Consider the following 11,169-nt stretch of genomic DNA (forward strand, 5'->3'; position numbering starts at 1 on the left):
AATAACGTAGACTCTTATATAAGTTATAGAAATAACAAGTTTTTAAAAGGATGACATTAATTTTTTTTTAAATAGAAATTAGACATTGTGTAATAAAATTTAAAATTTTTTAAATTTACTCGGTTATAAATAAATCTGTTAGAGATTGTAAAATAAAATTTAAAATTTCATAAATTTATTCAGATATAAATAACTATGTGAGTATTTGTGAGTGCGTGCCATACAAGTTTTTTTGGGTGTTTAAAATAAATAATCTCTAACAAAAAAATGTTAAATACAAAATAATACTAAGGATGTTAAGCCTATCTTATTAACATTACTAGTCCATGTTAAGACTTAGACGATCATCACATGACCACGGTCAACGTTGTACATTGACCAGTAGCGAAGAGAGAGAGAAAGCAGGAAAAAAGATAGATTGTGTTAAAGATTTGCAGCTTTCTGTTACGTGGGTGTCGTGTCCTGTCCTTTAATGAAAAACCATGGCAAGCGAGAACCATGTGCAGCTGTATTTTTCTAGACCATAATGCCCTCATTCTCCTTCCATTATTCCCTACTATTTTCTTGCTTGTAGTGCAAGTGCCACTTCCCTAGAGCTAGCTCACAAGGAACTACTACCGCTCACTTCCCTTTTCTTTGTTTTCTGCAAAGTTGAAAAAGCTTCTATTTCTGATTTCTCTCCCCTCTTTCTTCTTCCTTCAAGTGGAAGCTCGCAGAGGGAGAGAGAGAGAAAGAACGCTGAAATAGGAAAGGGAAAATGGGTATCGGCACCAGCAACTTTGTGATCAGATGGATCAACTTACTCACCATGGTATGCTCTTTCTTGTTTCGTTCTTTTGGTCTTTATTTTTTGAGCTTTTCAGCTCTCAGAGGTAATGAGTGCTCGTGCTTCATTTTCCGAAAGCTGTTTGAGTTGAAGTTTGCTTTTTTCTGTCTTATTTGCTTGATTTTCCTTTTAATCCTTCCTGCCATTTTGTTTAAATTTGGGTGTTTTCTCTCTGTCTACTTTTCATATATTGGGTTTTTCCTTGTATTAGTGTTTGTTTCGTGCTCTAATGCTGTCCGTACATTTTGTACTTCAGCTAAATTTATATTTGAAGATACCTGGATACATGGGTTTGCTCAAATTTTTTGGGTTTTTCGCTAAATTGAAACGTACTAGAAGTAAAAATATTGTCTTTGTTGTATAACATTGTGTTATGAGATCATGCTTGCTTCCTTTTGTTTAGCTTTTAGCTATTGCCGTCATAATTTTTGGAGTATGGATGAGCACACACCACGACAGCTGCCGGAGGTCTCTCACTCTCCCTGTGCTAGGCCTTGGAGGTTTCATATTTGTAATGTAAGGTGTCCTTTCTCTGTTATTGCAAATTGATGAATGTTTTTGCCATTTATCTTTCTATTTTTCCTGTAAATGGTTATAGATTGTCTTTTTCTTGATTTTTAGATCAATAATTGGCTTCTTGGGCGCACTGAAGAACAACTCTATACTTTTGTGGATTGTATCCTTACTAAATGAATTTCTGATATTTGTCTGCAATTTTTTAAATTCAATAATTTATTTATTCTTTAGTATTTATGGACATGCCTTGACTGGTTGCTTACAGTATCTGATTATGCTGTGCATCATTTTGGTGGCTATTCTGGTTTTCACAGTATTGGCGTAAGTATTTTGGGTGGTCCTCAATATATTTTCTAGATTAGATGATAGGATTGTTAGATGGATCAACTTCTTGCTTTATTTTCTTCAACATTTGAGTCTTGATCTTTTATATTCATGAGTTTGATTGTCCAATATATTTTGCTGTTTGCTTGTGAATGCTTCATTGGAAACATATAGCTTTGGGAGTAGTTCTGACTCCTACATCTATTACTCCTCTTGATAGAACAAATTTGCTATTTGGTATAAGCTCCTTTTGTCTTCTGCTACTTTAGTTTGATATCATGGGCAGTGATGGCACATTCAGAAATTCTTCTTGGATATTAGTGGAAGAATCAATGATACCTGTGTTGTGGCTTCTTTTGTTAGAAAAAAGGAATTCTTTTTTACTGAGACAGATGTTTATTGCTTCTATAGTAAAAAGTTCATAGTTCTAGGATTGACTTATGCATGCTGAATTTCATGGATGTATTAAAATTCCTTACTTTTCACTTGATCATAAACAGTATCCCTAGGGTGTACGCATAGTCATACTTGTAGGATAACATTACATTAAGAGGCTAATTCAGTAAGAACTAGCAGTGAAATGTGAAATTTTAGTTGGAACTTAGAATGCTCTAGGAATAAAAGAGATTATATTTAGAGATGTGATAGGTGATATAATGAGAATGAGATAAAGGGAACTTTTTCCATCTGGGCCTTGGAAATAATCTTGATTTAATCTGTAAGTTGAGTATTTGTTTTTTTAGATTCGGGAAGTTATATCTTTCACTTAAATTGGGGCGATTTTTCTCTGAAAAAGAAAATCTCTTCAAGTCATTTCTATATCTCAACCACCAAATCTCTATTGTCATTATTTGAAATATGACCAGCAAAAGGCTTTAGTACGAGAAAAATGTGAGACTGCTGGCTGTATCACATCATATATAGCAAGAGCAGAGCTTTATCCTAAACCCATATTAAACCAAAAACACACAATTTATGTTTTCTTCTTCGTCGTTTAAGAGTCCAGTTAAAGAGCAGTTGAAAAGTTTATGGATTCATGTTGTAATATCTTTTGCATATTTTATCATATATTATGATTTTTTTGTGTGGAACTTATAATAAGCATGTTTGCATTTTCTTTGACTTTCTTATAGGTTTATTGTGACAAATAATGGATCTGGTCATTATGCCCCTGGTTTGAGGTAAGAAAACATAATTTTGAAAACTGTTGTCTGTGTTTATCTCTCATTTTTATATTCCTCAAATCTTACTGAAAGCAACAAGGGGTAAAATGAAAATAAAATCATATGGTAACATCATTTTCCGTCCGATCTTCCAATATCTCTCTCTCTTCCCCTTTTCCTTCCCCAAAGTCCTTTTCACCTTGTTTGTAAAACAGTATATTTAACCCTCTGTTTGGAAATAAGAATTTCGCAACAATTCAATTCAATTGATTTCTTTTCTAATAATTTTCTTATTTGGAGGGAAAGAATTCAATTCTTTTTAACTTGAAAAACCTGCATTGTAGAAATCTTGCATGAGTTTACAAGAATTCATTTGAAATATTTTCTTGCAAAACCAATCGTGCCAAATGAGGGGTAATGGAATACAGCATGCATGGCCTACTCAAATTGGTGGGTGACAGCTACTGATATATACTTGTCTGCTCAGGTATAAGGAGTATGAACTTCAGGATTTTAGCTCATGGTTTCTTAAACAGGTAAAGCTATTTACCTTATCAACAGTGTATGGATCTGATGCGTGTCTACTTTTTGGTGCACACAGCAATATAAATTAAAATGTTGCAATTGTGTTCAACTTTGTTCTTCACTTCAGCTGAATGATACTCAAAATTGGAAGCGATTGAAGAGTTGTCTTGTGAAATCTGATGACTGCAATAATCTATCCAAGAAATACAAGGTTCATAAGTTAGCTTCAAATGATGATAATTCATTGATATCCAAATTCCTAACAGAAATTTAGGTGCTTTCACTTGTTGGTTGCAGACCCTTAAGCAGTATAAGTCGGCAAAGCTGACCCCTATCGAAGCTGGTTGCTGCAGGCCACCGTCTGAGTGAGTAGTTCTGTTGATTTTTTCCCCCTCTCCTTTCCTGTGCAAATCTTCAAGTGTGCTTTACTTATCATGTGAAATTAGTGAGATAACATGTTCCCTTGTTCCTTTTGTCGATGTTATTAGACTTTTATATGATAGCTGATAGTATATTGATAAACTTGAGAATCAGTTTTAAGATGTTACTTCTGTTCAACTTGCTTCATAGATGTGGTTACCCTGCTGTCAGCGCTTCATATTACGATTTGAGCTTCCATCCAATAAGCTCCAACAGGGACTGCAAACTTTACAAAAATTCAGGAGCTACCAAATGCTATAATTGTGATTCCTGCAAGTAAATATCACTTCTAAATGAGTTTTCCACTTCTGTTTTCCATTATATAGGATGCTTTATACTTGCTTTCAATCATGTTTTCAGGGCTGGAGTTGCACAGTACATGAAAACTGAGTGGAGAGTGGTTGCAATCTTTAATGTGATTTTATTTGTCATCTTGGTAAGTCAATTCTTCTCATCACATATGTTAACTTTCCATTTTGTGTTTGTGTTATTTTGAAAGTGAAAAGGCTCTCGTTTTGTGTAATGGATTGAACTAAGGTATTCTTCTCACAAAATATTAGCATTGATGGTTTATTTGTTTAAATAAACCTCGACGATGATTCTGTTATTCATATTTCTGTTCTAATAATATCTTAGTGTTGTTCTGACATTTTTTTTTCAAAACTTTTGTTCAATATGCTCTGAAAATACCAGTCAATGATTTACTTTGTGGGATGCTGTGCAAGACGAAATGCTGCTACGAATCACTCTAAAGCTTGAAAGATGACCTTTGTTGAAAACGATAGTCATTTATTTTTCCTGAGATTATAATGATTAGTCTAGTGGAGGTTCTTCCACCGTTGGAAGAAGGGAGAGAGAGGAGCAGTTGTAAATTCTGTTGTGTATTGGATTGGAAGTTTTGGCCTGTGGCCCTCTCTGTCTGTAAGCAATGCCTGTAATCATGTGAAATTTACAAATCTACTGGTAAAAATGTCAAAAAGTTTTTTCATCACATACTTTTCAAGTGACTTTTGCATGGATTTTGTGATATCTGATAGACTAGTTTATAAATTAGTAACCATCTGTATTTTTTCCAACTGGGGTAAACTTCCAATAAGAAGAGCAGAAACAAGGATTGCAAGAGTAGCAGGTAGCATTACATAGCCAATCTACAGGGCAAGAGAAGTAGGCAGAGTTCTTTTAAGCTTCCTGATAGACATGGCCAATGCTCATTATTCTGGCTATGCTTCTGGCCCCTGCATTGTCTAAACCCAGCCCAAAAGCTATTACCTAGTCTACTGCTCTATTCTCTCTTTTTTTTTTTTTTTTTCCTCAGCTTTTCAATTTCGTCTTTTGTTTTCTCTTATTTATCTTGTCTGTTCGAATCTTGGCAAGACCATTTGGATAGTTTTTAACAGATGGGTGAATTTGGATTAAAATTTATATATATATATATATATATATATATATTCTCCCGTGGATACTTTTTTTTATATTATTATTAATATAATTTGACTATTCAATTTTATCTTATTTTTAATATAATTTTTTATTTTTTAAACAATAATTCAAATAATCTCTTAATATTTAATAAAATTTAATATTTTCATTTAATATTAAATTAATCAAATACTTGCAGAAAATTTTTAATTGATATTTTAATAAAATAATTTTATCTTATATTTTAATACATAGCATAATATGAAAAATGCATATAAAGTCAATTAAATAGACAATACATGAATACATTCATTATATTGTCAAAGTAATAAATTTCATTAGATTTTTTACTTTTTTAAATCAAATAAATAAAAATCTCCAAGCATTTCCTTTTTTTAAATTTTACCCTTTTTTAAGTTTATTATTTTTAATCTAACTTATTTATATTATAACAATTTTAATTTATTGCTTAAAAAAAACAATTTTAATTTATTTAATAAGGAAATATACATATAAAGCTTAAATAACTATATAGCACATGAAAATATTTCTCCTATGTAATTGAATATTAATAAGCATAAGATTTTTTTCAATTATTTAGTTAATGATTAGAAAATTAAAAATATTTTATTTAAAATAAATATCAAGATATTAGTATTTTTAATTAAGGAAAAATATACAAAAATATAGCTTATTATTTTCTATATGGATATAAATGTAATTAACAAATTTAGATTTCTAAAGTTACAATTAATAATAAATTAATTAATATTAAAGTTTCAACTTAATAAAATCTCAATTGATTCAATAATAATGAAGAAAAATAAGAAATAAAAAATAAAAAAATTTGTATGGATATAGATAGATGTAATTAATAAACTTAGATTTCCCAAATTATAATTAATAACTAATAATAGATTAATTAATAATAAATTTTCAACTTGACAAAATTTCAATTAATCCAATAGTAACGAAGAAAAATAGGAAAGGAATTTTAAAAATTTGTAAAAATTAGAAAAATAAAATACTAAATAAAAAGAGTACCACTTTGTTCTTTTGTTTTAGCTTTTATATATATAATATATAAATATGTAATTTAAAAATTAATAAAAAAATTTTTATTTTTAATTAAAATATTAATAAATAAAATAAATAAAAATTATGGGGCAGTTGAATATATATATATATATAATATAATAAAAATGGATTCTTAATTGCTACAATCTATGAACGGTAGCAATTAGAACAGTGTATTGATTCCTTTATCCTCTAATCCTCTCTCTCACGCGTCTTCGGTTTTTGCCCTAAATAATTTGTAATTCTAAAATTACCCTTCCATTCGCATATTCACAGTGTACTTTACCCGGTTCCATCGTCTTTTCCCTTCATCGAAACGACAGTGTTTCATTGAGAAACTATTTCAGAGCTGTTAGCTCCTTCTCTCGACAGTGTATGGCCATTCTCTCGTCGCTCCGTCATCTCTCCATGGGATGGTTGCGCCCTTGCGCCCGTCTACCCACCAGCGTCTGCCTCTGCAGTATCTCACCTTTGCGCCTTCTGAAACCTCCTGTTTCTCACTTCTCCCCGTCCAAGTATTTTAGCGCCTTTGCGTGCGTCTACACAACGTTCTCCTCTACAATATCTCACTGTTGCGCCCTCAAAAACTCCGCTTCGTGCTCACTGCCCAAGATTCAGCCCATACCCTGTTTCTATCTTCTCTTCGTTCATCTATTTCAGCGTCTCCATGCGCGTCTGCTCACCGGCGTTCTCCTCTGCGGTGTCTCATCGCTGCGCCTTTGAAAGCCCCTTTCTTGCTCACCGCCACAACTTTCAGGCCATGACTTGTTTCTCTCTTCTCCCCATCCATGCACTGTCGTGCATTTGTGAGGGCGCGACTGTACGCAGGTCTTTGTATTTTGCCGTCTGTTCTTTTAATGGCCGCGTATTGAAGCTCTTTTTATTTTTTCTTGCTTTGGCCACTATTGCCTATTTATCTCTGCATCGTTTTCTTTACTGTTGTTTTTCCTCAGATCACTGATAAGTTGTTTGCGTTGCTGTGTGCTGAGTAGTGCAATTGAAATTTCTTTTTGGTTTTAATATCCGTGTATTATTATGTATGGGTCTTGTATTCTATTAGCGTCGACTTGACTCCATTTGTTTCAAAAATGTCTTAATGCACTGGTACTCTCTTTGGTAAGTAATTCCAGACGTAGCTTCCGTTGGAGGTTTGGCTTTATCTTAGCTACTGTTTTTTTTTTTTATTTAGCTTTAATTGTTTGTTTTTTCAATTTTTTTACGGGTAGTTTATTAGATATGACATATAAATACTCATTCAATATTATTCAAAATATTATTAGCTCTTTTAATGGATTTAATTGTTAATTGATCATTTAATATAAATTTATTAACTTTTTTAGTTACATACTAAGTATCTGTCGCTCTTCTATAATTATTTCTAAATTTGGCAAGATATCACTAATTGTAAAATTTTCTCAGAGATTCAAAGGTTACGTACTTATTTTTTTCTATAAATAGCAAGTCATTTTATCTGTATGGTTGTCTTTCAAATTGTTCTTCTATAATTTTTTTTGCTTTCTTTTCTTATCTTTTCCATGACGTTTTCTTACTAACTTCTCATTCTTTATTGTGCAGGGTTGCTATCCTAACTTGGTTTTTCTTTGGTATCGCTGCTGCTGTGGCTGTGGTTTTTGCTGCTGTTGATTTGCCTTGTCTTCCTTTTTATACTGCTGCTGTAGCTTTCCTTGATATTATTCTGGTATATATATAAAAGCTGAGAAGTGTGAATAATTTATAAATTATTATTATTTTAAATTCACTTTAAAATATTGTTAATAAGTAAAATGGTGTAATTTAAAATCTATAATTCACATGAGTTTAAATATTGCTATTTAAACAAAATATTAATTAATTTTATTTTTCACAATTTACTTTATTTTAAATTTATTATTTCATTTTATTTATTTTAATTTGCACTTAATTTTTTGTTATATTTGGTTTACTATACTTATGTCATAATAAAAATAATCTTTTTATCTTATATTTTTTCCATTTTATTTTTTATATAAATTAGAAAATAATAGTCAATTAAATATAAGTTTCATCCATTAACTTTTTAATTATGTCATTTTTAATATAAGAGTAGGATATTTAAGTTTTATTAAAATCAATCGGCATATGTCTTTCCTCCAAAGGTTGAGCCCATGCGACTACCCCCTCTAATACTATTGATAAGGGCTCATTCCGAGTTGGGCCGTCCTCTAGTGGCCCGCAAACTAAAAGATTTGCCAATAAAAATCCAATGAGACCTGGTGCTGAAGGTATTGAGACAGATATTACTTCTACTTCTACCAATTTTTCTTTTTCTTTAGTTTTGAATAAAGTGGCTTTCTAACCATGCCAACACTCATGCCAATGATAACCTCGATTTTCCTAATGTGATTATGTGAAGAATCAATTTTCGTATCTTTCTACTCCTAATATTGATAAGAATCTAGAAATGAATGAGATTTAAGAGATGAACATTGTTTCGGAGACTCCACTTGAGAGGGTTTCGGAGACTCTACTTGAGAGGGTAATGCTTTAACCTCTAGTATGAGAAAAAAATGGTCAATTGATGTCTTCGTTTGGAAGATCATTATTACTTATAAGTTAATGCTGTTGAAGTTATATGATTTTGTAGTTTTGATTAAAAGTTTAATACCTCTCCATATTAGGTAAAAAAAATATTGAGAAATAATTTGAATTTGCATTTATAAAAATTAATGAAAAATTATGCTAAAAAAGTTTTGTCCCCTTAAAATTCAATAAGAAGCAGAAGCTGACAAAAGTCAAAACCCATGACTAAAGCTCTTTCCGCTGGGGCATAAACCCTAAACTCTCCCGCTCATCTCGTCTTCCTCTGGTGCGAACCATGCTGTCCCCAATTTTCCTCCAACTTCCCAGAACCATCTCAGACCAACTCCGAACCCGAATTTTTGCTCGGCTTATGGGTGGGGGTCCACGGACCTTCCCTGGCGGCCTAAACAAATGGCAGTGGAAACGCCTCCACGAGAAAAGAGCTAGGGAGAAAGAGAAAAGACTACTCGACCAAGAGAAACAACTATACCAAGCCCGAATCCGCTCTCAACTCCGTGCCAGACTCGCCGGAAAACCTGACCTGGATCCCAACTCGGATACGGACACTTCTTACGGCCCTATGACCCCCAAGGACCAAATCAAAGCCCTTGCTGATCGTTTCATGACAGAAGGAGCTGAAGACTTATGGAATGAAAACGATGGTCCGTTGAAAACTCCGTCGCCCAAATCAATTGAAAGGCCAAGATCCATTGGGCTGAATCAACGGCCGGGATCGATCAATTCGCCCATTGATTTGAGGAAACTGATGTTAGAGGCTCGTAATGAATCGCATAATTGCCAAAGTTTTAGCAAGGATTATAATTACATCAAAGCAAGGGATTATTCAGTGCAGAGATGTTCATATAACATGGCATTTTCTTCGAGTTCTTCCAGCGATGACGAGGATGAAAATTATGGATTTGATTCCTTTAACGAGGGGGAAAGGCAAGGGGAGATCTGGAATGGAGCTGCTTTGAGGAAGTATGATACGAAAATAACGAAAAGAGTTCCACTGAAGGAGCTTGAGAAGGAGTCGGATTTTGCGAGTTGGCTGAAAATGATGGAGAAAAGAGTGAGACAGGCGAGGAAGAATCGATTCTCTGTCAGAGAAGGTAAGTGATGGGGTACTTATTTTTATCAGTGATTGTTAGCAGCCGGAGAATTTGATGTTTTTTCATATCTTCATAATTTTCATTCTGCAAGTGCATAAAGCCATCTATATTGTTGTGCCAGCAACTGGACAATCTACGGGGTTGATTATGTACTGCTGGATGCATGTCATAACAATGGAATATAATGCCACTGGATTGCCTTTTTCTTGACATATGCAGCTAATTTTACGTCTTCTCCGTTGAATGTACAGAGTTACCATCTTTATATTGTGCCTAAGCCTGGGCCATATTTTGACATGTCATATTGGCACCACCTAAACCATGTCAAATTCTTGAAGAAAATTCCATAAACACCTTCAATTGCATGTCTCCCACGATTTTAGTCTCTTGTGTCTACTTGTTAGTAGGGTATAAATTTGTGCTTGTTTCTTGTGTTTGACCTTTGAAGGTGATTTACTTTCTCAGGTGAAGGATTCCATGTCAAAGATTGATAGTTGTGTCAAAGAAGCAGGATGTCATGTTTGGCTAGGTTATCATAATTCAATCAGGGAAATCTGCAGGGACAAAACAATGCATGTTGAGATATAGCTAATCGATTTCTCAGTCAATAGGTTTACAAAGGCCCCCTCCTTTGTTCAGGAAAACAGTACTAAAGATGGGTTTGAAAGACATCCCTGGCATACAAATTCGAGCATGACAATAACTGGGAGCCAGGTATACTAACTTCTGCATCATGCGGCTAGCGTGAAAAGGGACTGAGAATTATTGCAAAAAGACCAGGTTCAACTTTTATTCAGCCTGAAATGTTTATGCATGCTAGGCTGCTTCCTTTTTTATTTTCTGCGGCTAGCGTGAAAAGGGACTGAGAATTATTGCAAAAAGACCAGGTTCAACTTTTATTCAGCCTGAAATGTTTATGCTTGCTAGGCTGCTTCCTTTTTTATTTTCTTGGTACTGTAAGGTCTTCCAAGCTTTGTCTTGCCATTTTGAAGAGTTCCTGTTGCATTAATTTGCATCACTTGATTAATATATTAGGATAGGGTTCGGATAAGGAACAAAGATCTAATGGTGGTTTCACTTTGTACCACCATGAATTGATTTATGCAATGTTGTATGTTCATCTTCATGATTTTATAGATTGATTAGTTGATGATCTTGAGCTGCACCTTTTCCATATCTTATTATTATTTTTTGAATGGAATTTATTATTATTATTATCATGGTTGTT

General features: G+C 33.2%; 2 protein-coding genes across 3 annotated transcripts; both read left to right on the top strand.

The window, feature by feature from the left end:
- The first annotated feature begins 261 nt into the window (after positions 1-261).
- Positions 262-4,765, top strand: LOC110606802 (tetraspanin-10). 2 transcript variants are annotated; one of them, XM_021745793.2, is made up of 11 exons: positions 265-811; positions 1,230-1,342; positions 1,448-1,502; positions 1,608-1,663; positions 2,800-2,847; positions 3,317-3,365; positions 3,482-3,565; positions 3,652-3,719; positions 3,925-4,050; positions 4,135-4,210; positions 4,468-4,765. In XM_021745793.2, exons 1-11 carry the CDS (start codon positions 758-760, stop codon positions 4,531-4,533), a joined length of 795 nt encoding a protein of 264 aa, XP_021601485.1. In that variant the 5' UTR covers positions 265-757; the 3' UTR covers positions 4,534-4,765. The 2 variants fall into 2 exon arrangements, with proteins under 2 accessions (XP_043809845.1, XP_021601485.1); XM_043953910.1 differs by lacking the exons at positions 1,448-1,502; positions 1,608-1,663 and having other exon boundaries at positions 262-811.
- A 4,175-nt stretch (positions 4,766-8,940) lies between these two features.
- On the top strand, positions 8,941-11,105 carry LOC110605521 (probable DEAD-box ATP-dependent RNA helicase 48). Its single transcript, XM_021744139.2, has 2 exons — positions 8,941-9,941; positions 10,407-11,105. The coding sequence occupies exons 1-2, from the start codon at positions 9,125-9,127 to the stop codon at positions 10,430-10,432; spliced, it is 843 nt and encodes a 280-aa protein (XP_021599831.2). The 5' UTR covers positions 8,941-9,124; the 3' UTR covers positions 10,433-11,105.
- Positions 11,106-11,169: the final 64 nt, after the last annotated feature.

Source organism: Manihot esculenta, chromosome 2, assembly GCF_001659605.2.
Source record: "Manihot esculenta cultivar AM560-2 chromosome 2, M.esculenta_v8, whole genome shotgun sequence".
Taxonomy (NCBI): domain Eukaryota; kingdom Viridiplantae; phylum Streptophyta; class Magnoliopsida; order Malpighiales; family Euphorbiaceae; genus Manihot; species Manihot esculenta.

What these genes read in the sequence shown, in the direction of transcription:
- LOC110606802 (XM_021745793.2), top strand. Translation starts at nt 758, where the DNA reads ATGGGTATCGGCACCAGCAACTTTGTGATCAGATGGATCAACTTACTC. An exon ending in CTGGTTTTCACAGTATTGGC is followed by an intron (nt 1,664 to 2,799) that starts GTAAGTATTTTG and finishes ACTTTCTTATAG; the next exon opens with GTTTATTGTGACAAATAATG. An exon ending in CATTATGCCCCTGGTTTGAG is followed by an intron (nt 2,848 to 3,316) that starts GTAAGAAAACAT and finishes TTGTCTGCTCAG; the next exon opens with GTATAAGGAGTATGAACTTC.
- LOC110605521 (XM_021744139.2), top strand. Translation starts at nt 9,125, where the DNA reads ATGCTGTCCCCAATTTTCCTCCAACTTCCCAGAACCATCTCAGACCAA. An exon ending in TCGATTCTCTGTCAGAGAAG is followed by an intron (nt 9,942 to 10,406) that starts GTAAGTGATGGG and finishes TTACTTTCTCAG; the next exon opens with GTGAAGGATTCCATGTCAAA.